Source organism: Tachyglossus aculeatus, chromosome X2 (genome assembly GCF_015852505.1).
Source record: "Tachyglossus aculeatus isolate mTacAcu1 chromosome X2, mTacAcu1.pri, whole genome shotgun sequence".
In the NCBI taxonomy this organism is placed as follows: Eukaryota; Metazoa; Chordata; class Mammalia; order Monotremata; family Tachyglossidae; genus Tachyglossus; species Tachyglossus aculeatus.
Window position 1 is genome coordinate 26,040,759 of NC_052100.1, and position 27,359 is coordinate 26,068,117.

The 27,359-nt window shown below is 44.1% G+C and overlaps 1 protein-coding gene across 1 annotated transcript in view; it reads right to left on the bottom strand.

Moving 5' to 3' along the window:
• The window catches only part of LOC119949408 (androgen dependent TFPI regulating protein), a 49,471-nt gene that overhangs the window by 8,338 nt on the left and 13,774 nt on the right, over positions 1–27,359 (bottom strand). Inside the window, exons 2-5 of the mRNA XM_038771157.1 lie at positions 24,773–24,907; positions 22,054–22,155; positions 11,236–11,351; positions 2,788–2,939 (exon numbers count right to left, since the gene is read on the bottom strand). Of these exons, the coding sequence (XP_038627085.1) occupies positions 2,788–2,939; positions 11,236–11,351; positions 22,054–22,155; positions 24,773–24,907 (505 nt within the window). The remainder of the gene's footprint in view (positions 1–2,787; positions 2,940–11,235; positions 11,352–22,053; positions 22,156–24,772; positions 24,908–27,359) is intronic.

Sequence of the window (27,359 nt, forward strand, 5' to 3'; positions counted from 1 at the left end):
CTAGCCTCCGGAAATTATCAAGTTGAAATGACATTATTATTATCCTTAACACTATTATCTCTTCCTTCCTTCTCACCCTCCCACTGCAACTGACTCATCACCATCACCACAATATTTATTGAACAGCCTCACTGAGCCTAGCAGTGTACCAGGGGCTGCAGAAAATGAATGGAGCAGCAGTAAGCTAAAAAGGGAGACTAGAGAGTCAGTCCTAGGCGGGAGAAAAACTGACAAAAGAGCAAGAAGATAAAAATATTGTCCCATATGTGCTATATCAATAAAGACTCATATTCATGTAAATGCAGATTCATCTATACCCTGTAATGTAGAGAAGCAGACTGGTCTAGTGGAAGGAACTCAGGCCTTGGAGTCAGAGAACCTGGGTTCTAACTCTGGCTCTGTCATTTACCTGATTAGTGACCCTGGGGAAGTCACTAAACTTCTCTGAACCTCAGTTTCCTCATCTGTAAAATGGGTATTCAATACCCATGCTCCCTCTTAGAGTGTAAGCCCCCTGCTGGAACAAGGACTGTGTCAGACTTGATTATCTTATATCTACCTTAGTGCTCAGTACATTGCTTGGCACATAGAAAGTGTTGGAATAAATACCATAATTATTATCTTCCTTTTTCCCCAGTGCTAAGTTACAGTACTTAACGCATAGTAAGCACTTAACAGAGATATTATTATAAGCGGAGGATGGTGAGTTTGCTGTGACAAGTAATATGTAACCATTAGAATGCCAGGGACCTGGCCTTCCTCTTTCGTGTTCTCAAGAGCTGAGTACAGTGTTTCTTCATCTCGTGGGTACTCCGTAAATGCTGTTAATAGACTCCAGGGCCATCGCCAGATGAATTGCTTCCAAGGGAAAAACATAATCCTGAATCACCAAGCTAAAAGGGAGGGATGGTGGGGAGATCCATCAATCCATCAGTGGTATTTATTGAGCAGTTGGTGCAGAGCACTGTACCAAGCGCTTGGAAGAGGAGGGAGATGGGGGTTGAAGAGCAGAGATCCGATACTTTGGCCTGTTGTGGCACCTTTCAAAGTCCTCTGCACTCCTCTCAAGCACCCTGGGTCAGGAGTGCTGCAGAGAGCTGCAGGGTATACAACCGTTGGCTCCTTTGCAAATTTTACACTCCCCTGGCAATCTCTCACGTGGTTCAATCCTTGCGATGGTACAAGAGGGATGAAGCAGAGAGCTCAACAGTAGCAAGAGGAAGGGTAAGAGGGAAATGATGGGAGTCACCAGAAATCTTTGTTGGCATGGCAATGGCACCATACTATAGAAGAACACCAGTTGGAGTTAGAGCTAGCTCTGGTTCTCTGTCCATTTGTGGGGATGAGGAGGCCTGATTCTAAGACTCATTTCATGATCCCAACTCCAAAGAACTATTCAATCAACTATTCATCCTTCCCACTCTGATTCCAGGATAGGTATGGATACCTTGGGTTTGGAAAAGAGGAAGGGCAACAGCTATCTTTCCTGAGAATTTCATCCTGAGTCAACTTTTCTAGAGGTGGAAGCTAGGTAGAGAAGCCAAATTGCCTGTGGGTCTTCTCACAAGGGCTCTTAGTCTCCTCTATTTGAAAACACACTTCCATGTCCTGAGCCACTTGAAACTGCCTATTTTTACTCTTGAATTTCTGTGAGCAAGAGGCCGTATGCTTTCGCACATCTTCGTACGCTGGGATAAGGATGACATTTCTACCATTTCTATTTCAGTCGAGCGGGGAGGCATGTGGGTGTCTGACGTGGGGTGGAGTGTGTTTCATCTTGCTTTCTTTTCATCCAAAATTAGCATGCAGTTTCTACAGCTTCCCTGGGTGGGAAAAAAAATGGCCCCTTTTCCAACCCAAACAGATCTGCACCCAGCTCTGACGTGTTTTGCAGCTGTTTCTGTAGACTACGTAGAAGGAAACCCACAAGCTTTTCTTTTGTTTTGCACAATAAGCTAAGATGGAATACGCACATCTTCTGGTGCCTCCTTAGACTTTCCAGCTTCTCACAACCAAACCCAGGCTCTGACAGAGCCCCGAGTCTCATCTTCTGAAGGACACTCTAATGTCCACCTTTAATTCTCCCTGAATGTGAGCTATAAGTTTCACACCCCTCTTTGCATCATAGCAGAGTGGATAGAGCATGGGTCTGGGAGTAAGAAGGTCATGGGTTCTAATCTATCTCTACCACTTGTCTGCTGTGAGACCTTGGGCAAGTCACTTCACTTCTCTGTGCCTCGGTTATCTCATCTGGGAATTGAGACTTTGAGCCCCACGGGACAGGGACTGTGTCTAACCTGATAGGCTTGTATCCACCCCAGTGTTTAATACGGTGCCTGATACAGAGTAAGCGCTTAACAAATACCACAATTATTATTATTATGTGTATATGACAGATCAGGTTGTCCTTAATTCTGGGCCCATGAAGGAAGCAATCCCCACATCCTCATAATAATGATGGTATTTGTTAAGTGCATACTATGTGCCACCCACTGTTCTAAGCACTGAGCACCGTTCTAAGCACTGAAAAGAAAACTGAGTGTGTGTGTGTGTCATCCCAACAATGGAGCAGGAATTTTTAAAACATTTACCCTGAAGGAAGACCAAGACCAGAATGAGGAGTCTGCTGGATTCTGCTCAAAGATCCCACCCCACCATGTCTATCTCCATTAAGCGTCCTTCAAGGTGTAAGTTTAAAGACCCCAGCACCAAGGTTGGGATGCTGATCCCTTTCTGTACCCAAAGGTTTTCAATAGGAACTTAATAGTAAAATCAAAAGGCACTCACCCCATCTCAGTCGGTTCAATTGCTCTCCAAGAAGGTAGATGCAGACAATGAGGACATAACTGAAGAAGAAGAAGGCCGCTAAGCTCACTGGACTGAGTACACTGAATATAGGGTACACCCATTTTCCAGTTACAGTGTAAATCCACAGGACCCTAGGTAAGGAGATAAGGTTCACTGGTTAAGAAAACACCGAAATAACTGTCTTTTTCTACTGATATAGAAGACAGATAGAGTTATGGTTAACAGCTGATTCAGTATCTCCCTCAGAAAATCAAAATGACAAGATGTTTTTACCTTGATTTGGTTGTGTCTCATTTGGTGATTTTCATTAAAGATGGTTGTTGGGGAAAAGTGTGGAGAGGAACTAAACCAAAGAAGTGCAGGCGGGGGAAGGAGAGAGCCTGGAGGAGGAGAGATGATGATGATGATGTTGGTATTTGTTAAGCACTTACTATGTGCCAGGCAGTGTACTGAGTGCTGGGGTAGATACAAGATGATCGGGTTGGACATGGTCCCTCTTCCACACAGGGCTCCCAGTCTCAATCTCCTTTTACAGATGTGAGATAACTGAGGCACAAAGGAATTGCAGTGACTTGTCCAAGGTCACACAGCGGACAAGTGGCGGAGTCGAGATTAGAACCCAGGTCCTTCTCACTCTCAGGCCCGTTCTCTATTCACTAGGCCATGCTTCTTCTCTACTGTTCCAGTCAGTCAATTATTCAGTCAGTGGAATTTGTTGAGTGCTTACTGTGCGCAGAACATTGTACTAAGCACTTGGGAGAGTACAATACAACAGAGTTGGTAATTGTCTTGGTGACTGGAGAGCAATTCCAGTTCCTTAACATGGCTCTCTTTCAGTTCTCTGAAGCCGGAGATACAAGATGGGTTTGGGGAGTTAAAGTTCTAGAAGATGGAGTTATGTGGAGAGCCAAAGAGTGAAACCTGTAGCCCTAAGTTCTATGCCTGCTGTGGGTTGTCTGTGCATGTTTATGTGGGAAAGTATTAGGAAGGAGCCCCAATCTTACTCATTTGAGGTTGAGTTGGAAAATCCCAAAATGTTATCTGTGAGCGGTAGGCCCAGAAAAGCCTGATGTCATGGCAAACTTGACGTCAGCTGAAAAAAACCTCTGCAGAATTGCGTTTCTTAACAGCCCTAGCCAAATCGATCTCTCTGGCCAATTAACTATAGAGGTACTTCATTATTATGAATTTGGGGATTGGTTGGAGGGGAGGCTGCATAACAGAGTTACTTCCCTGTTTTTCCCAGCCCCTCCCAGTGCTAAAGAGGACGAGGAAGGCCAGGAAGGAGCCTAGTTTCCCCAAACACAAGCAAGAGGCTCCTGGGGATAAGTGGAGGCCAGAAACCTGTGAAGCTGAGGCGGGTGGGTGGGAGGACTGTACTAGGCAGCAGAGGGTTGGGAAATAATAATGATGGTATTTGTTAAGCGCTTACTATGTGCAAAGCACTGTTCTAAGCAATGAGATGCCAACCATGCCGCCAGAGGGTCCAGCCCTAAAGCCGCAGCTCACATGCCCTCTCAAAGTCACACAAGCCCCAACTATTAAGGAGAATGTACACAAACAAACTCAGGCTCAGAGATGTATTGGTCCCATAAGAGAGTATGGACACCCAATTTTAACACCACAGTCTAGGGCCCATAGCCTCTTATCGCCATGTATGGTCAGTCTTGGGGGTTCTTGGGAGTTGCCCCAGTGGTTTGCTGCCACCATTCTGGGATTCAGATTTAGTCTTTCCCAAAGGCAAGGGAAGCATTGGGATTCAGCCAGTTGGTCTTGCAGCCCCCAGGGTCAGTTGCTGAGACTCTAAGGAGATGCCAAATGCGCAGCCCGCTACCCAATTTTTCAGGTTCACCTCACATGGACAACTCAGGAACTCTCTTGGGTTATGATAGCTAATTCATCGAACATTGATGGCTTGGATCCTCTGCCATAACCCTTTCTTTTAGTGCTTTTTGGCTTAAAGAGCTGTGGAAATTTGTCTGTATTTCTGATAACATTCCCTCAGCTCCAGAAGCTACCATGTTTATGTTTACTTTGGCTTAACTATCGCTCGTTCTCTCCTCTTCCACCTTTGAAATATTTTGTCTAACCTGAATAAGTGATTGAAGTCCATTTCAACATTGCATAGACATAGGTAGGTCTATTTAGCATAATGGCAGATTACTTAGCATGCCGAATAGGATGTAAAAGAAAACTCTGGAAATGACACATTTACTTACATACATATAAAACCCTCCTATACAAAATCTTCTGTCATTGATAACATACTTACATTTCTATTTGATTATGTACTTATATGTTTTTTTAATCACTGCCCTTTTGATTTTTATCTTTTTCAATCAATTTTTGGATCCTGGGAATGCTTTAATGCACTTTACAGCATTTCCTAGGGGAAGATACTATTTCACCTATCACTCTTCTGTTTCACCCCCTATTTTCATGGGACCAGAACCAGTAAAGAGCACTAACCAGGATTCTCAGAGCTTGGGTGAGAGGGCAGGGCTGGTGAAGGGAGGCAGGTCTAAATAATAATAATGATAAAAATAATGGCATTTATTGAGCGCTTACTATGTGCAAAGCACTGTTCTAAGCGCTGGGGGGGGATACAAGGTGATCAGGTTGTCCCATATGGGACTCACAGTCTTAATCCCCATTTTCCAGATGAGGTAACTGAGGCACAGAGAAGTTAAGTGACTTGCCCAAAGTCACACAGCTGACAAGTGGCGGAGCTGGGATTTGAACCCATGACCTCTGACTCCAAAGCCCATGCTCTTTCCACTGAGCCACGCTGCTTCTGAACAAGATTCGCCTCTGGTGTTCTGTTGCTATGACTTGGAGGAGGAAGGCTTGTCCCTGTAGGGTGTGAGAGAGAGTGTGTCAGAGGGGACAGAGGCACATTTTAAATCTGGAGTGTTAAGGTTAATCAACCAATGGCATTTATTGAGTGCTTACTGTGTGCAGAGCACTGTACTAAGTGCTTGGAAGAGTAAAATAGAGGAAAAAGACAATATCCCTGCCTTCAAGAAATTTACCATCTAGAGGATTAATGGCAGAAGTTTGCATTAGTTCATTCATTTTACCCTTGTTACATTTGTTTTACATATTTGAGGGTAATTTGAGCTCAATTTGCAAATTATATAGATAGATGTTTTGAACTGAGAGCTCGGCACTATTCTTTTAAAATGAAAATGCTGCCTCATTTCTCAGTGGAGACTAGAGAGTTTGCAAGAGAAGGATGCCAAAAGGGGCCAGTGGATTCTGATGTTTCCCGAGAAAAATAAGAACAAGAACTTGAGCCCATTCACCTGGCAGTAGGAAGCCTACTGAAAATGCAGATAGAGTATTCAGTGAGATTACAGTAATTTATTAAGGGGCAGTCAGTATAGAGACATAAAAGAAAACGGTTCCTGTCAGTTAATGACACTTCTCTGATAACATGACTGAATGCATGCTTTCAAAAAATCAAATAATGAATAAAATATACCTTCTTTCAAGAAACCATTTGCTACAGGAAAGAGTGATTGACAGACTAAGAATATTAAACTCTTAGGAAAGGATTATGAAATGGAATTAAAAATTGGTTTTAGGATCCCCCTTCCCCCTTCCAGCCCCCTAATATTTACTTCCTGTTTTAGGTGAGGCAGTGACTCAGATGCCAGAGAAAAGCAGTGAATGCTCTGTGCCGGTAGCACTCCAAACTCAAGCACTTGAGCCTCATCCATTCCTCAGAAGCTCCCTTAAAAGTTGAGGAGAATAAGGAGCAATATGGTTGGTTGGAGGCAGGAAAACCTGTCAGAGGAGGAAGCTATTGGGGGCATCATAGAAGAAACTCTTCCGTGATTTCCTTCACACACTTTCCATCACCAAGGATGAGTCTTAAGGAAATCACAGTGGCATGGGAGGACATGGCTGTCTTCTTGACTTTTGAGGAAGTCACCATTGAGGTTGAAGTCAAGAAACTAAGGCTCCCAAAGTTGATGGTTACACTTGTTCAGAGCTACAGGCAGGCACTTAGATTTCAGACACCAACATCATCTCTAACTCCAAGAAAAAAAGAGAGAAAGCTGAGTAGGAAAACTATCATAGCATCTAATGGAAATGGTTTTCAGAATCGGCAGACTGTTAGGGACTAACAGTCTGAAGAAGACTGAGGTTGTATACAGACAATACCAGGGAATCTCCACACAACCGAAGATATTCCTCGGTGTTGAAAGAGCAGAATGCTGGCACAGAATTTTGCTATCTAGGCAACATGTTTTCCATTGATGTTTGGAGAGACAAAAGTAAATGAGAGAATGAAGAAAACTAGCTGGATCTTCGGAAGGCTAGAAGAGCATGGTGACAATGGGATGCCAACTGTAGGTCTATGAAGCAAGGAGGGCAGAGGAAACAATGTAAGGACACAGTATATCAAAGCCTAGGACAGCGTTGCATCCCGGCTGATAACTGGGAATCAATTATCTGCAGGTCAGCAGCTATTCCTCACTCCGACTTAAAAAGTGTCAGAGGTTAGAGGAACTGGGGGAGAAGGGACCAGATTTGAGATCTTGCCAGATGTCAGCTCTGCCTATGTACTATGGGTGATATCCAGAGGATTGGGACAGTCATCTCCCCTTTTCTGAACTGGACGCTTCCATATATAGGTCAAACCTCTAATTTTGCAATCGGAAAAATAACAAAAACAAGCCACATGGGCAGTCTCCCTGGAAGTTGGCTTACATGGCTATTTTTAGATTGTCATAACATGGTTTCAGCTGTCACGCTGTCCTGCTCAGAGTGATTGCTCACGTTTGGTTCTCACGCTCTCTCTGGCCCTGGCCTTGGTCCATATTCCTTACCTCATTCTTGCTGGGTTATTTGTCTATTTCACCAATTTTCTCAGTTGGTCTGGAAGCAGCCATCTTACAGCATCCCCATGGATTTCCTCCATTTGGAGATCCAGGGCAGGTCTACCCTCTCCCAGGAGACTCATCCAATCCCCCCGATGGCAGGCCCCCCTGGGCAAAGTCTCAGGGAGGCTAGAGATATGTCAGTCTTGGATAGAGTAAGAAGCAGGACAGTGATGCTTCTATAGTAATGGTAATAATTGTGAAGTTGTGTCCGTAGATGTGATTGTCACACCAAACATCTCCTGTTCACTTTCACAGTGAGCCCACGTAATCACCTTCAGGGAGAGCATCACTCACACTAGTGACAAAGAGGGATAAGACATGTCTATCTGCCAGCAGGACATGTACTCAAATTGCTTTTGTGGTAGTGGTGGTGGTTTGCACTGAGCCAGCCACATTCTCTCTGCCAGTCACCCTATGCTCAGTAACAGCTGCTGTGGAGAAAAGGTGCATTCTGTGGACATAAAACTGAATACCGCTAGGATCTTAATTGCTGAAGAAACTGCTCTATTTTCTTCATTTCAGAGAAGCAGTGTGTCCTAGTGAGCATGAGCCTAGAAGGCAGAGGGCCTGGGTTTGAATCCTAGCTCTGCTACTTGCCTGCTATGTGATCATTTTTTTTTACAGTATTTGTTAATTGCTTACTGTGCTGCCAGGCACTGTACTAAGCACTGGGGTAGATGCAAGTTAATTAGGTTGGACACAGTCCATGTCCCACATAGGGCTCACAGCATTCATCCCAAATTTACAGATGAGGTAAATGAGGCACAAAAAAGTGAAGTGACTTACCCAAGGTCACACAGCAGACAAGTGGTGGAGCCATTAGAACCCAGGGCCTTCTGACTCACCAGCCTGTGCTCTATCCACTATGCCACCATAGACAAGTCGCTTAATTCCCTGTGCCTCAGTTTCATCCTCTGTAAAATGGGGATTGAATATCTGTTCTCCCTCCTGCTTTGACTTTGAGCCCTGTGTGGTACAGGGACTGACATATGCCTGACATAATTATCCTCGTATCTACTCCAACACTTAGTACTGTGCTTGGCACTTAGTAAGTGCTTAACAAATACCATAGTTAATATTTCAGAGTGACATAGTATGGGTCAGGGATAACCTTTTCCTCTTCTTCATAAAACCAAGCTAAGAAACATTAAACAAAGAACACTGACAATGAAAAAGCACATAGTTACCCTCCAATCAACTAGACAGACCAAAGTCGGAAAACTGCAGAAGCATAGGCAGGCAAGGGCGTAATAAATAGTTGAATATGAATACACACAAATATATGTGTAAAAATAAATAGTTTAAATGAATACACATAAATATATGTGAGTGCTAGGAGCAGGTATAACTACATCTATGCTAACGGTGGCTGTTGGATGGAACCAACCTGGGGTGTTGGGAATTAATTAGGGAGGGCAGGGATCCTATCTGTGCACTCCACTGTATTCTCCCAAGTACCTAGAGCATTGCTTTGCATTCATTCATTCAATCGTATTTATTGAGCGCTTACTGTGTGCAGAGCACTGTACTAAGCACTTGGGAAGTACAAATCGGCAACAAATAGAGATGGTCCCTACCCAACAATGGACTCAGTCTAGAAGGGGGAGACAGACAAGAAAACAAAACAAGTAGACAGGTGTCAATACCATCAGAATAAATAGAATTATACCTATATACACATCAATAAAATAGAGTAATATGTACAAATAAAATAGAGTAATAAATATGTTCAAATAATAATAATAATAATGGCATTTATTAAGCACTTACTATGTGCAAAGCACTGTTCTAAGTGCTGGGGGGATACAAGGTGACCAGGTTGTCCCACGTGGGGCTCACAGTCTTAATCCCCATTTTTCAGATGAGGTAACTGAGGCACAGAGAAGTTAAGTGACTTGCCCAAAGTCACACAGCTGACAAGTGGCAGAGCTGGGATTTGAACCCACGACCTCTGACTCCAAAGCCCATGCTTTTTCCACTGAGCCACGCTGCTTCTCTAATATATACAAATATATACAAATGCTGTGGTGAGGGGAAGGGGGTATGGCAGAGGGAATGAGCGGGGGTGATGGGGAGGGGAGAAGGAGGAGGAGGAGAGAGGAAAAGTGGGGGGCTCAGTCTGGGAAGGCCTCCTGGAGGAGATAAGCTCTCAGTAGGGCTTTGAAGGGAGGAAGCGAGCCAGTTTGGTGGATGTGTGGAGGGAGGGCATTCCAGGCCAGAGGTAGGACGTGGGCCAGAGGTTGACGGTGGGACAGGTGAGAATGGGTCACAGTGAGGAGGTTAGCGGCAGAGGAGTGGAGTGTGTGGGCTTGGCTGGAGAAGGAGAGAAGGGAGGTGAGGTGGGAGGGGGTGAGCACAAAACCAGGTTCCACCACATGTCTGCTGTGTGATCTTGGGCAAGTCGCTTAACTTCTCTGGGCCTCAGTTACCTCATCTATAAAATGGAGAATAAGAGTGTGAGCCCCATGTGGGACAGGGACTGTGTCGATCCAGATTAACTTGTACCTACCCCAGTTCTTAGAATGGTGCTTGGCACATATTAAGTGCTTTACAAGTACCATCATTAATATTATTTTTAGTAATAGTAAGTGCTCAGTAAATACAATTGATTGATTGGAGAAAGACTGGAAGGAGATAAGGAAGAGGTGGCATTTCCTGAGCTAAGGCTCAGAGAAGAGGAAGACTAGAAAGGACCCATCGAACCTTCCAGCCTATGAAATGCCACCTGTTGCTTCTCAGTTTCCAAGAGAGCTTTGGATAGACCTAATAAGCCATTCATTAGTCACCATGGCTGAGAGCCCCGGAAGTTCAGAAAACCTGAGAGAGAGAGGTTCTCCCAGCCTTCTCCTGCTGGACACACTATTCATTGTCTAATAATTCATTCTCATTCTCCCATTAATTCAGTAGGCACTTCATAACTACCGACGACGTTGGTGAGGATTAGATAAGGGTACCATGGGCGGTGGGCACTCCAGGTCATGTTAGTAGAAAATGGGATTGGAACAGGCCAGAGGGTTATTTCAGCAGCTGGATTTTACTGTTGCTCCTCTTTCTCTCCCTGGCCCCACTGAGAGAAGTGTAAGCCAATCCACGTGTCACTAGGTTACTGCTTCAGTGTCCTCTAAGGTATTCCAACACTGAGGACCATCAGATGGAACTGTATAAAAGAGTGAATGGTGTAATGTTGTTTAAGCAGCCCCATAACCCAACAATAGTTATCTTGTACCTATGTTTCCATTGAAATATTTTTCTGAATCCTCATGCTCCTCAAACCTCTCTGATAAATCATATTTCCAGTCTGGATCCATAGCTTCAGAACTCCTGGTCCACATGACTTCTTGGGGATAGATTTCTTCTGCACTTGGGGACCATGTCTAATTCTCTTCCAAGTATGTTTTCCCATTGCTTAGAACAGCTCCTTGAACATAGTAGGCACTTAAATACTATTGAATGAAATAATCAGTGGGTGAAGTTTGCCTTGGGGGCTGAAATTTGCTACCTAAATAGGGCAGAACCAGCACCCTCGGGCTCTTACCAGCAGATATAAGCAACAGCAGAACAGCCAAGCAAGAGCAGTCCTTTCTTCTTGGACGAATAACGGTGAGGGGTGATCATGACCTCTATCAGTGAGATTGGCAATATGGCAGTGTGCTGGAAGAGAAATAGAATCATTACAAGTCGGAATAGCATTTAGCACAGCCTGAGACCAGCTGGAGAATTTAGTACCAGTTGGAAATTCTTGGTTTCACTTTCATCTTTTCTCCCTTGCCCTCAGTTTCTCTGTCGCTCTCTTTTCTCCTTCCCTCAGCTTCCCATGAAACACAATGTAGTGCTTCCTGTGGGTGTTGGCTCTATTGGAGTTGAGGGGTAGAATGGAGAGAGGTTAGCTACTGTTCCCTCCTCACTCTCATCTCTGCTTCCAGAGCATGGTGCCATTGTCACCCAGAGGTCCCCATTAGGTCAAGAAGTTCCTAGAGAGTTGCCCTGGACTCGAAATCATTTTCCATTCAAAGAACCGAAGGACTTCAAGTCCTCTATGAAGTACCCCTGGGATCAATCCATCTAGCTGTCAATCAATGAAATTTACTAAGCGATTACTGTGGCTAAAGCACTGTACAAAGCTCTTGGGAGAATATAATGCAATAGAGCTGGGAGACATGATCCCTGCCCTCAAGAAATTTACATTCTGGTGGATGTAGTGTGGCCTAGTGGATTAAAGCATGGGCCTGGATGTCAGAGGGCCTGAATTCTAATCCTGGCTCTGTCAATAATAATAATTATGGTACTTGTTAAGTGCTTACTATGTGCCAAGCACTGTTCAAAGCACTGGGGTAGATACAAGGTAATCAGGTTGTCCCACATGGGGCTCACAGTCTTAATCCCTATTTTACAGATGACATAACTGAGGCACAGAGAAGTTAATTGGCTTGCCCAAGGTCACACAGCAGACAAGTGGTACAGCTGGGTTTAGAACCCCCTCCTCTGACTCCCAACCCCATCCTCTTTCCACTAACCCATGCTGCTTCCCTTGCCTGCTATGTGACCTTGGGCAAGTCGCTTAATTTCTTTGTGCCTCAGTTTCCTCAACTGCAAAATGGGGATTCAATACCTGTTCTCCCCTGCCCACAATGAGCTTACACAGCCTGATCAACTTGTATCTACCTCAGCACTTAGAACGGTACTTGACACCCAGTAAGCTCTGAACAAATTCCATTAAAAAATCTTCAGAGAAGGGCAGTATTTACTTAGATTATAAGTTCCTGGAAGGCAAAGACTGAGTCTACTATTTCGTTGGTTTGTTTTCAAGCAACTAGAACAGTGTTCTGCGTGCAGAAGATGCTCAATAAACACTATTGATCTTGCCGATGATCCCAGAAGCCTGAGACTGTTGGATTTCAGGGTGGGGTGCAATTTCCTCCTCTTTTCATCCAACTTTCCCTTCGGGTTGCAACCAGGTCAGTGGACCTTTGGTTATTTCAGCCATTCTGACCTTTTTTCCTAAAAGTCTCCAGGATATCAGAGGTCGGTGGCCAATGCATCTCCCTTACCTGCAAAACATAAAGTTCTGTGCTCCGAGTCAGAGAGAGAAAGAATCTAACTTCTATTAAGAGCCATTAACACTGCCATTATACTTGCCATTGATCTAATGGGTTTTATGAACCCTGCCTACAGTTAATGGCTTCCGTTTTGTACATTAATGGTCATTTGCAGAGGAATTCCTTTGGAATAATGTACTACATCCACATTAGGATGAAATGAGTTTGCAATGATTAATGTTTTTGCAACAAATACCACAGGAATGCCTGACTAGTCACCTATTATAAAGCTTTGCCCTTTGCCCGTGACATCCCATTGGCTTTCCAAATGAATTTCCCTTGATGGCTGCTGGGAAGTTCACTTTGGTGATGTCATTAGTGATGGGCCATAGACCCTGGTTTAATACTGGTGGAGAAGTCTTTAAACGCATCCTATTTTCTGGTTGTGGCCAGGGGAAGGGAGAGAGAAAACCTGCTGTACTATGTCAAGCCTTTAAATATTGAACGGCCATGAATAACAAAGTATGATACCAAGCAACCCGATAATCCAGCTGCATTGGCATCTTGATTCATTTTGACACAAATCAATGGGGCTCATGTCTTATGCCATGTGTAAAACAGAGGAGAAAAGAAAAAAAAATACTCTTTGAGCAAGAGAAAAAAATCCTAATAATTAGGCCGAGATTGACACAAATTAGAACGCTGCCAAAAATTGCTGAAAACAGTGACTCATTCTGTATTTCAATTAACAGTTTCTCAGTTTCCCTTATAAACAGAGAAACTGACAAAAATTAATTATCTCAGAGGGGGAAAAATATTTCTTTCTAAAGAAAACAAAACATCCCTGGTAGAAACACTAGAGTGGGGGACAGTGGGAGAGTCGGGGGACTGGAGAAGGCGTTCGTCTCCCTTTGGTCAACAGGATAACCTTTGCTCTGGATGCATTTAAAATTTCTTTTTCCAAGACATCAATGATGGTGGTGGGGGCCTTGGTGGGAGTGGGGTGGGGGATCCTCCTCTTTCCAGAATCTGGTCATGACAGCTTCAGATCAGGACAGGGAAGCAGCATGGTCTAGTGGAAAGAGCATGGGTCTGGGAATCAGAGGACCTGAGTTCTAGTCCTGCCTCCACCACTTTTCTGTTGTGTGACCTTGGGCAAGTCACTTAAATTCTCTGGGCCTTTGTTTCCTTATCTGCAAAACAGAAATCAAATCTTCCTCTCTCCCGTTTAAACTGTAAGCCCCATGTAGGACAAAGACTGTCCAATCTGATTATCTTGTATCTACTCCACCACTTAGTACAGTTTCTGGAACACAGAAAGCGCCTAACAAGTACCATAAACAATAAGTAAGACAGCCTGCAAACTCCCCTTTCAGACATTCAAATACTGTTGGACAACAGGATTGAGTGAGGGTTTTTTTCTAAACCCATTTAGACAATGGTGCCTGTCTCTCTCTCCCTCTTTCCCTCCCTTTTTCCCCCCCTCCTTTCCTTCTTTTTTCCCTCCCTCCCTCCCTCTGACATTCAGCAAAATAGGACCTCTTTTTTTTTCCACTTCATTTTTATTATGTCTTGAGATGGTCAGTGGTTATTTTCTAGATTGCTGCAAAGGCAACAAATTATCAGCAGGCATTTTGAGAAAGAAGACGATCACCTTGACATTGATGGGGTTTTGAGTGAGAGGTCGCGAAAAGGGGATCCATTCAATTTCCAGAGATTGTATTTCATGTGCTTGGTACAAGATACAACCATGATTCTCTTCCCACATCCTCTCCAAAAGCTGAATCAGCAAAGTAAGGAAAACGTGCTATCCACCATATCTTAGATTTCCTGGGTACTATGGGAACATTTACTTTACTCCAGGACAGCCTGAAACCCTGACATTTTCAAAATGAGGTGATAAAACATCTTATCGTTTCCTGCCTCTTTTTCAGCCTTGCGGATGAGCACAGGGAGAACACTGTGGGTGGGAAAGGCCCCACAGGTAAACAGTGGCCTGGTTAAAATCCTTCATGAGGAATGGGCTTTCTCTTTCTCTGTTTCTAATGATGTTTTGACATGGTAGAACCCCCTCCCTTTCCATGGTTGAGAGCTACTCTATCTGTCACGCTTTATCATGCTTTCTGATGACGGCACTGAAGAGAGCTGTATCCCTGGACCCAGGCCCTGATAAGCTCTAAATGAGCTTGAAATAAACTGGAAGTGACCCTGGCCTCGCTTTTGGGGGTTGGGGCAGCAGACTGTGAGCCCAAGGGACAGGGACTGTTTCTGACCTTTCATTCAATTGTATTTATTGAGTGCTTACTCTGTGCAGAGCACTGTACTAAGCACTTGGGAGAGTGCACTATAACAATAAACAGACACATTTCCTGCTTACAATGAGTTTACAGTCTAGAGCAGGATACAGAGATTAATATAAATAAATAAATTACAAATATGTACATAATTGTTGCAGGGCTGGGACAGGGGAATGAATAAAGGGAGCAAGTCAGGGCGACGCAGAAGGGAGTGGGAGAAGAGGAAAGGAAGGTTTAAACAGGGAAGGCCCCTTGCAGGAGATACGCCTTCAGTAACACTTTGAAGTGGGGGTAGAGTAATTGTCTGTTGGATATGAGGAGGGAGGGCATTCCAGGCCAGAAGTAGGACATGGGCCGGAGGTCGGCAGCAAGATAGATGAGATTGAAGTATAGTGAGGTACAGTGACCTGATCATCAGGAGCATCATAATAAATAAGTAGAATTATAGATATATACACATCATTAATAAAAATAAATAGAATTATAATGATAAATATGTACATATATACACAAGTTCTGTGGGGCAGGGAGGCGGGTAGAGCAAAGAGAGTGAGTCGGGGCGATGGGGAATCAATCAATCAATCGTACTGAGCGCTTACTGTGTGCAGAGCACTGTACTAAGTGCTTGGGAAGTACAAGTTGGCAACATATAGAGACGGTCCCTACCCAACAGTGGGCTCACAGTCTAGAAGGGGGAGACAGAGAACAAAACCAAACATATTAACAAAATAAAATAAATAGAATAGATATGTAAAAGTAAAATAAATAAATAAATAGAGTAATAAATATGTACAAACATTTATACATATATACAGGTGCTGTGGGGAAGGGAAGGAGGTAAGACAGGGGGATGGAGAGGGGGAGAGGAAGGAAGGGATCTGGGAAGGCCTCCTGGAGGAGGTGAGTTCTCAGTAGGGCCTTGAAGGGAGGAGGAGAGCTAGCTTGGTGGGTGGGCAGAGGGAGGGCATTCCAGGCCAGGGGGATGACGTGGGCCAGGGGACAACGGCGGGATAGGTGAGAACGCGGCACGGTGAGGAGATTAGCGGCAGAGGAGCGGAGGGTGCGGGCTGGGCTGGAGAAGGAGAGAAGGGAGGTGAGGTAGGAGGTGGTGAGGTGATGGAGAGCCTTGAAGCCGAGGGTGAGGAGTTTCTGCCTGATGCGCAGATTGATTGGTAGCCACTGGAGATTGCCTTTTCTTTCTCTGACTTGCTTTTTAAATCCATTCTGTCTAGCCTGGGAACTCCTTGTGGGACAAGGACTGTATCTAATCTGAATATCTTGTATTTACCACACTGCTTGGCAAATTATTGTTTAACAAATACCACCATTTTAATTTTTATTCACCGAGGTGAGCTAAAATTTCAGGGCTGGGCCTGGTCACAATGAAACAACTGTTTCTTCCTGCACTAAACCTTCTTGCCCAATTTGTGGGTCGTGTTATAACCAAAGCAGACCCATGTTGTGGGAAGAGAGTTTCCTAGTTCTTTCATTGGGTTCTATCCATGTCGTGTAATTAAATCAGTCAACCAATCAATTGTATTTTTTGAGTGCTTGCTCTGTGCAGAGCACTGTATTAAGCACTAGGGAGAGTTCAGTAGCATAAGTAACTCATGTGGGCTGGGAGCATATCTACCAACTCTGCTATATTGTACTCTCCCAAGCACTTAGGACAGCAAGTTCTCTATAAATGTGACTGATTGAGAGACACGATCCCTCCCCTTACGGCACTTAACGGTGTGGTGATGAAAACGTGTGTTATTTTGCCTGTATTTTTATGTACTTTGCTATGGGAAAAGAATTCTTTGCAAGTGGGAAGAATTATGAAAATTGTTATCATTGAAACAGTGGCCTGGTCACCTGTTTGATGATGGGGCTGCTGCTATAGTTGAAGGTCGTCAGCAGGTCAGGGGGAGAAATGGGAATTGATTCAAAGGTGAAATCGTGACTTTAAAGCTGGGCAGTGTTTTGTGGTTCAGCAGTTGGCAGTGTGGACACTACCAGAGCAGAAGCTAAAGAGGTGTTAATCCCTACTCAACCTGGAAGCCCACTGCCAGCATCCCTAACCCTGCTGCTGTAGGTATTTGAGACAATCTGTGGTGCTGGCCTGTGGTCACCTGAGCTTAGTACAGTGCTCTGCACAACAGTAGGCATTCAATAAATACCACTGAAAGAATCTGCACCTCAGAGGTCACCTCTGCTGCTTCTCAGCTGGGAGCAGCAGTGGCAGGGGCTGCTCCTGTCCACAACACCCAGCAAACTCAGCACAAATTCCATAATGGCTAAAACTGAAGCAGATTAAAATAATAATCACTGTGGTATTTGTTAAGTGCGTATTATGTGCTATGTGCCAGCTCCTGTCTCACATGGGCCTCAAAGTCTGAAGAGGGAGAACAGTATTTGATCCTCATTTTAGAGATGAAGAAATTGAGGCACTGAGAAGTTGTGACTTGACCAAGGTTACCTAGTAGTCTAGTGGAAGGAATATTGTGGGCAGAAGTCCTAGAACTGCAAAACCCTTCCCCACCCCAAGTTCTCGAATGTTCCATCCAGGAATGAATTTGCTTGGCAATAGGAGAGGGGCTTGCTGGGATGCTCATTTTGGGGGCTCGATGAGTTCACTGACTGAGCAACATGAGTCACGAGAGGCCAAGGAGGAGAGTGTTTGAGAGAAAGCATCAATCACAAGAATCTCTAAAAAGAATGTTAGCTAATGACGCTTTACACCCAGGGTGCCTCCCTGCATTTCTGCCTTCTTCTAGAAACTGTCTGGGCACACAGTTTTTATCTACCCTGAGGTAGGATATCTATTATTAATAGTGCCGAGCAAGGAGCTGTAACATCTCTAATATGGAACGGTGCCAAAGTGCTTGACAAACATTATCTTTCTAGAAGGAAATGCCCTTCTTCCCTCAAACTTTCTACATTTATGAGCGGACAGTTGTGTATCTCTCTGTGGCTAAACCACTGAGCTGCACTTGACTGTCATCAGTGTAGGTCAAAATCTTTGTTTACAGATGGGTTGCAGATTGGATAGCCGGGAAAATTCCTCGCTGATCTGGGTTGAATATGTATTTGTTCTCACTGTCCATAAAACAGAGGCAGGAAAGTTAAGAGTGAGGGATAGTTAGGGGTGGAGCAAGAGAAGACAGAGAGGGAGAGATCCTGTTTAATAATGGTGCATGAAGCAGTGTGGCTCAGTGGAAAGAGCAAGGGCTTGGGAGTCAGAGGTCATGGATTCTAATCCCGCCTCCACCACTTGTCAGCTGTGTGACTTTGGGCAAGTCACTTAACTTATCTGTGCCTCAGTTACCTCATCTGTAAAATGGGGATTAAGACTGTGAGCCTCATGTGGGACAACCTGATTACCTTGTATCTACCCCAGTGCTTGGCACACAGTAAGCACTTAACAAATACCACCATTATTAACAGTTGCCTAGCACTGTGCTAAATACTAGGCTAGTTACAAGATAATCAAATTGGACGTGACACCGGACCTAATACAGGGCTCCCAGTCTTAAAGGTAGGGTGAACAGGGGTCTTATTCCCATTTTACAAAGAAGGAAACTGAGGAACAGAGAGGTTAACTGACTTGCCCTAGATCAAAGGCAGAGCTGGGATCAGACTCCAGGTCGCCTGAATCCCAGACCCAGGATCTTTCCACCTGGCTACTTAGGAAAGGGAGAAGGTGGAAGGGAGGAGAAGGCAGACTGCAGTCCCCAGGGGCCACCCTGAAGACCTAGCCCCAAATGCAACTGTAACACTTCCAGTATGGAGTTCACCTGCCAGTTCTGAGTTATGCCCCTCCAAGACTCCAATGATAGCACCAATTGTGGTATCTCTGAAATGCTTACTATGTGCCAAGCACTGTCCTGACCTGTGGGATTAGTGCAAGAAAGAAGACTGCTCGGTAAGGTGACTGTTTTACTCAGCCAGATTTACATTTAGCTGAGGTCCTAGGTAAGGCTGTAGACCACTTGGGAACTTATTCAACCACAGTTCTTTGAACAGGTACAATACCGTGAAACTGAGATGAGTTTGAAATGTCTGTGATCACAGGCTCCTGAATGTGGATAAGAAATGCTTGGCTAAAATACTGATGTTTTTAATAGAATGCTAATGTGTTGGTTTTGATGTTTTCCCCTGTGTGTTGGCTACATGTGCATTTAACATAAATGTTTTTTAAAAGACCCAGCTATATGCAAATTAATAGAAATATCTGCCTATCTATAAGATGCCTTCTAAACTCAAGGCACGCAGCATTAAGATGACTTGGAATCTTTTACAAAATGCTATTTTGTTGGTTGAGTTATTTAGTTTTTCTCCTAGTCACTATGTTAATTACCTCTTTGAAATGGATAAATGAACTATGTTTGTTACTAATATGGTTGGATTTTTATAGTTCTATACCTAGACTCTGCAGGAGACAGAGAGACACAAGGAAAGAGACAGAGGAGAAAGGGAATCTGATTTTTGGAAGCCTATTACAGATTACACTAATGGTGGTGGGAAGAGAGGTGTATCCTGTATTCTTTTCCTTTCCCCCTTTCCCTTCTTCTCTCCCATCATCCCTTTCTTTCCCTTTCCCTCTTCTCTGGCTCTTCTTTTTCACTTCTTCCATATTTGACCTTCACTCTTCTATTTATATTATCTTATTTTTTCCTCCTGCTCCCACTCTGAATAAACAGCTTTTGTTGGCCAGACATCCAGCGTGGCTCAGTGGAAAAGGCACAGGCTTTGGAGTCCGAGGTCATGGGTTCAAATCCCAGCTCTGCCAATTGCCAGCTGTGTGACTTTGGGCAAGTCACTTCACTTCTCTGGGCCTCAGTTCCCTCATCTGTAAAATGGGGATGAAAACTGTGAGCCCCCCGTGGGACAACCTGATCACCTTGTAACCTCCCCAGCGCTTAGAACAGTGCTTTGCACAGAGTAAGCGCTTAATAAATGCTATCACTATTATTATTATTATTATTATTATTATTATTATTATTATTATTATCCTATTAGAGTCTAAGCGCCTGTGAGCAGGGAACAAGTGTTCATGGGAAGAGGCTTCTGTTGTATTTTCCCAGGCATTTAGTACAGTTTTCCTTGTAGCTACCCCAGCGTTTAGTACTGTGGCACTTAACAAATACCATAATTGTTATTATTATTGTCATTATTATTATTGTCAGAACTCTCTGCTTGAATGGGGCCTTCTCAGAGAGCACTGGCAATAAAAAACAAAGCCAAAAATAGTTTTAAATATTCGTTCATTTGTGGATTTGGTTCCAGTCCTTACACACTAAAATGTATTTTAATTTAAATATTTCAAGTATAATTCAGAAAACTGCAAGCGTGACTTGCACGTTTGTGGGATGGTTGCTGTGGTTAAAATGCAATTAAGAAGTAGCATCTTCTTGGCAAAAATAAGCTTTGCAGCAAACCTATTAAAGAGGTGGAGGTGATGAGATGAAGATAACAGCATGTGGCATACAATAGTGCTTCTTGGCCTGTAAATCAGACAGCTGGAGGTATCACAGTAACACCCCAGGGTGTCCTGCTCACAAGACCATCTAGTTCCCTCTTATTAATATAATAACAACCACAATAATAACTGTGGTATCTGTTAAGCATTTACTCTGTGTCAGGCACTGTTCTAAGTGCTGGAGTGGAACACGCTAATCAGGGTGGACACAGTCCATGTCCCACATGGGGCTCACAGTATTAATCCTCATTTTACAGATGAGGTCATTGAGGCCCAGAGAAGTCAAATGACACACAAGTCGCACAGCAGACGAGTGGTGGAGCTAGAATTAGACCCCCGGACCTTCTGACTCCCAGCCCCATTCTTTATTCACTAGGCCACGCTGCTTCTCCAGTATCTGGACTGAATGCATTACCTGCCAGCCAGCGATGTGAGCAGAATTATATCGTGGCATAAACCCTTTTTGTGTTGGAAAAGCATTATTTATTCCCCTTCTGGCACTCTTCTGCTTATCTTCCAGTCTTGTACCTTCCAGATAAAGCCAGGAGGCTGAAGGTCACTCTGTCAGGGCGGTCCAGCAGAGATTGAATCCTGCTTGCTGAATATTCTGCCAGGGTCTGGGCCGTTTTAGCCACTTGTACCGGGCTGCCCTCTTCCTCTCTGCCCTCTCTGCAGCTGGGAGCAGATAGGAGCCATGAGCGACTCCATTGTCCAGCCTCCGAGCAGGCCTAGGAATCTGGGCTTCTATTCATAGAATTCTGATTGAAACCCTGAAATTCCTTTATACAGACTGAGGAACTGGCAGCAGACTCTTACGGTTACTTCATCTTCGTGGATCCCATGACTCAGACAAACACACCACTGCCTCCTCCCTCGGAGAACATCATATCCTTACTACCCACCCTCTTTTTCCAGGAAAGTCAAGTTCCAGATTACCGTTAGCAGCCTTAACCTTCTAGAGTGCAGGCATACAAGGGATTATTGGATCTATTAAAAGAGCAACGTCAAATGAAAAACCCATTTGGAAACCTGTATATAACTGAGATACGTCTTCCAAACACAGGACCTGTAAGCTGCTTTGCAGTCCCTGATTCGAGGGGTGATTGTTTTTTGAACCCCCTTCCTAATATATACAGTTCTCAGTTACATGTGTGGTGTTCAGCCACACAAAACAGTGCTCAGGAGCATTTCTAAAATTTTGGACTTTCTTACTGGACTGTTTACTAAAAATGATTCTCTTTTCCAACTGCAGCCACCCAAAACTACCTTCCCCATGCGGATTGCTATCTCCTCCATGACTGCGTAAGCAATTTGGTAGAAAGGGACTCCCTGAATCTCTCTCCTCTGAATGGCTTCTTAGGCTAATTACAATGGCAGTGTTTCTCCTTACAATGTGAGCTTTAAATAGACGGTGGGGGCGGGGAGGGGGGACTCAGGCAGGGGAGTTATGAGACCTTTTGGAAACATAAATAAGTAATGTGACCCTGGAACATTCAGTGCAAAGAGTATCGGCTTCGGATAATTGCTCTTGATTCCCAATCTCCCCCGACACTTACCATAGCATGATTCAGCCACCCTGGAATGAGTTTTTCCAGACTCTCAGGGAAGATCAGCTCTCTGTTGTACAGATAGAGGGCCCAAAAAACCAGAAACACAAACTAGAAGAGCACAAAAATAGTGTTAGGGTGGGTTTACTTATTTTGGGAAGCAGTGTGGCAAGCACGTGAGCCTGGGATTCAGAGGTCTGGGTTCTAATCCCTGCCAACACTTACTGTGTGCAGAACACTGTACTAAGTGCTTGGGAGAATACAACAGAACAATAGAACACACGCATTCCCTGCCCACAAGGAGATTACAGTCTAGAGGGGGAGACGGACATTAAAGTAAATAAATTACGGATATGTACACTAGTGCTGTGGGGCTGGGAGGGGGAGGTGAATAAGGGAGCAAGTCAGGGCAATGCAGAAGGGAGTGGAAGGAAAGGAATAGAGGGCTTAGTCAGGGAAGGCTTTCTGGGAGGTGATGGGCCTTCAGTAAGGCTTTTTTGGAGGGGAGATTAATTGTCAGTTATAAAGAGGGAGGGCATTCCAGGCTAGATATAGGACGCGTGCAAGAGGTTGGGCAAAATAGATGAGATCGATGTACTTGTCTGCTGTGTGATCTTGGGCAAGTCAATTCACTTCTCTGGGCCTTAATTTTCTCAACTGTAAATTGGGGATTCAATACCTGTTCTCTCCCATACTTCGACTCTGAGTCTCTCGTGGGACAGGGACTGTGTCCTGGTTGTTTTGTTATAATAGTAATAATAATAATTATGGTATTTGTTAAGTGCTTACTCTGTGTCAAGCACTGTTCTAAGCACTGGGGTAGATACAAGGTAATCAGGTTGTCCCACGTGGGGCTCATAGTCTTTATCCCCATTTTACAGATGAGGTAATTGAGGCACAAAGGAGTTAAGTGGCTTACCTAAGATCACACAGCAAACAAGTGGCGGAGCCGGGATTAGAACCCACGACCTCTGACTCCCAAGCCCATGCTCTTAGCACATGGTAAACACTTAACACGTACGATTATTATCAATGAAGAAAATGATTATTCAAGAAACAGGCCCAAAACAAGTGGTAAAATACAAAAATTGTCAAAAGATCCGTATTTCAAATCTGTTAAGCTAGGAAAGAGCTCCTCTCTCTAGAACTATTTGACTCTAGTAAAGGCACTGAATCAAATTTTCAGTCCTTCAACTCCTGATTATCAGAGGTGAGACACAGAGAGCCCGGTTCAATGAAATCCAAAGATAATCCAATACTTGTAGGGTGTCAAGGTCCGGAAACCACCATGGCCTATTGGAACATGTCCAGTTAAGGCAAATAGGAGACACTGAGACTAATTTGGCTTTGCTACTCGCCTACTGTGTGAGACCCTGGGCAAGTAACTCAACTGCTCTGTGCCTCACTTTCTTAAACAGTAAAATGGGGAGTGAATACCTGGTCTCTCTCCCCTTTAGATTGAGGAGTAGAGACTGTGTCATTTGATCATTTTGTATTAATCCCAGTATTTGTCACATAGTAGTAATAATAATAATAATAATTGTGGAATTTGTTTAGCCCCTACTATGTTCCAAGAACTGTATTAAGTGCTGGGTTAGTCACTGGCCTGCTGTGTAACCTTGGGCAAGTCCTTCAAGGCTCTGTGCTCCAGTTTCCTCATCTGTAAAATGGGGAGAAGGTACCTGCTATCCTTCCCTAATAATACCATAGTCATTATTAGAAATTCAGTGCATTTACAGCAGTGATTTTCTTCCCTGCTCTATCTAAAGGGGTACCCTGGGACTGCGGCGCATTGTGGGAACATATGCAAATAACATTTTCTAGCTGAGGAAGCTTAACAAGGCTCCTTCTAGTTGGATTGGGCCCTGGATTTCACCCGAAAAAAAAACAAAACAGTCCAGATGCGGGTTCTAATTCAGCAGGCAAGCCTCATTCCATCTGTGAGAAAGCAGATGGTGGCTTAGGGTAAACAAGAAAACCATCTCCAAGGCTCTGTTATGTTGGAAAAGAAGTTGTGAGAGTGGCAGAAGGTATTCATCCTTTTTTTTTTCTGGTGGTATTGTTAATTGTTTACTACGTGCCAGGCACTGTACTAAGCACTAGGGTAGATTCAAGATAATCAGGTTGGGCAGGGTCCATGTCCTACATGGGGCTCACAGTCTTAATCCTCCTTTGACAGGTGAGGTTACCAAGTGCTTTCTCCACTTAGGGATGAGACCTTGGATTCCCCCAAAACAACGCAAAACTCAGGTGGGTTTTGGGTATAAATGCTTTATTCGTATAGCTTTTCTTGAGCTTCAGAACAGCTCCATCAGTCTTTTTGCTGAGAAGCAGTGTGGTGTAATGCAAAAAGCACAGCATGGTGGATTCAGGAGTTCTTCGTTCTAATCCTGGTTCTGCCACTTGCCTACCGAGTGACCTTGGGTAAGTAATTTAATTTCTCTGTGCCTTAGTTTCTTCATCTGTAAAATGGGAATTAAGTACCTATTATCCCTCCAATTTAGATGGATAGTCCCACGTTGGACAGATACTTTGTCTGATCTGATTGTATTGTCTAACCTCAGGGCTAAGCACAGAGCTTGGCAAATAATAGGCCCTTCTCAAATACCACAATTATTATTATTCCTTGAGGATTGCATACTGAGCATGTGTGGGTGCGTACGAAAGCCCCCGGGGGTCCCAGTGTGATCTATTTTCCTTTTTCTTTACACAAATACTTGCAACTTACTGCGGATACAGGAAAAGCTAAGACAGTGAAAAACAGGTCTCTGGAAGAGATAACGAACTTGATGCCTTGCATTTTCTTGGTTCTTTTCAGCACACCATCCAGGCAGGTGACCCCATAGTAAATAGCCTGCAAAAGCTGAATTCATTGCCACAGATGAGGACATTTTCCTTTGCTTTTAATTAATACACGCTTCATCACATTGAATCGTCCTCCTCTGGGGATGATTTTGGAGCCAGGGAGTTTGTTATTTTGGTGAAAAGCCAGAATTAAGGAGAAGGCTTCTAGCTAACTCTGTCCTGGCTTCTCCCTCTAAAATGGATTGAGCTAAGCATTTTAAGAGATCATCGCATTCAGGATTCAGTTTAATGGATTTAAGCTACCAGGAAAACTATATGAATTTGTCCCAGGAAGAGTTTAACGAAACAGCTATCCCAGTGTGTTAACACATTAAACCTCAGAAACGAGCAGGACTAAGTTAGGAGTGTAAAGTTGTTGCAGAGCAGTTCCTGGCAGACCGAGCTAAAGGATGCCAACTTGTACTTTCCAAGCGCTTAGTACAGTGCTCTGCACACAGTAAGCGCTCAATAAATACAATTGATGATGATGATGATGATGATGCAGCCCAGCTCTGCGTTGGAGAAGAGATACAGTCCAGAGGGTAACGTTTTACCAGTATTGCCCACTGATGCCCACCTTCCTTTGAAATGCTAAGAGCCATGTCAGCCTTTCCCCTAGAAAGCAATGGAAAAAAGCTCGATCAAGTAGATAGAACATGGGCCCTGGAGGCAGAAGGACCTAGTTTCTAATCCCGTCTCTGCCACTTCCCTGCTGTGTGACCTTGGGCAAGTCACTTAACTTCTCTGTACCTCTGTTACCTCATCTGTAAAATGGGGATTAAGACTGTGAGCCCCATGTGAGGCAGGGTCTGCGTGCCACCTGATTAGCTTATATCTATCCCAGCTCTTAACGTAGTGTCTGGCACATAGAAATCATTTAACTTAAAAAAAGTGGGAACAGGTATCTTGGTGTCCCAGCTGTCAATCCTCTGATGATAATCAAAATAATGATGGTATTTGTTAAGCGCTTACCATGTGCAAAACACTGTTCTAAGTGCTGAGGCCTTCCCAGACTGAGCCCCCTCCTTCCTCTCCCCCTCCTCCCCCTCCCCATCCCCCCGCCTTACCTCCTTCCCCTCCCCACAGCACCTGTATATATGTATATATGTTTGTACGTATTTATTACTCTATTTTATTTGTACATATTTATTCTATTTATTTTATTTTGATAATATGTTTTGTTGTCTGTCTCCCCCTTGTAGACTGTGAGCCCACTGTTGGGTAGGGACTATCTCTATGTGTTGCCAACTTGTACTTCCCAAGCACTTAGTACAGTGCTCTGCACACAGTAAGTGCTCAATAAATACGATTGAATGAATGAATGAACAAGGTGATCAGGTTGTCCCACGTAGGGCTCACAGTCTAAATCCCCACTTTACAGATGAGGGAACTGAGGCACAGAGAAGTGAAGTGACTTGCCCAAAGTCACACAGCAAACAAGTGGCGGAGCCAGGATTAGAACCCATGACCTCTGGCTCCCTAGCCCGTGCTCTTTCCACTGAGCCACGCTGCTTCTCTGACCAGCAACCCTCCCCAAGAAGGGTTCTCAGCCTTTCAGCTGGGGATGGGCGTGCCAGGTTTTCTGGGATAGACTCAGTCAATCAATCAAGCAATCAACCACTCATATTTATTGAGCACCTATGATGTGCAGAATACTGCATTTGGTTCTAGTGTGGGAAGTGAACTTTATGTCTCCCCAAATATTCCCTTATTTATAATTATAATTTGTAATTTATTCCCTTATTTGCCTGGTCCTCTTGCTCCCAAAAGTTGAGTTGGAGCTGGGTGTCAGGATTGTCCCTGACCAGATTCTGGTCAAAATTGTATATTTCAAGTTAAAAAAAAAATTCAGATAATATTTCAAGTTAATACGGGCCCCAGTACCACACTGGTTCAAGTACTTGTCTTATCCTGCCTCAATCGCTGCATCAACCTTCTCTCTGATTTCCCTGCCTGCTTTGCATTCCATACTTATCTCTGTTGCCCAGATCATTTTATCTGCCACATTGTTTCGCATACTTCTCTGAGCTCTTCACAAAATACCAACTGTTTCCCATCCTTCTCCACATAATTTGCACTTCTGTATACTCTTTCCCAGTGATTAATATAGTGCTCTGCACATGGTAAGTGCTTAATAAATACTATTACTACTACTACTGCTATCAAGCAAAAATTCATCATTGGCTTCAAGGCACTCTACCAACTCTTTCTCCACTACATATGCTCATTCCTCTCCCAGTATACCCCAGCTCACCTGCTTTGCTCCTCTCAAGTCAACCTACTCACTGTGCTTCAGTATCATCTCTCTGTCAATTTCTTGTTTCCTTCTGCCTGAGATTCCCTGCCCCTTCAGATCAGGGTGACCACTACCCCCAATCTTCAAAGTTCTACTAAAATTACATTTCCTTCAGGAGGCCTGCCCAGATTGTTCTCTCATCTTCCCACTCTATATCTCCCTCTTACTGTTACTT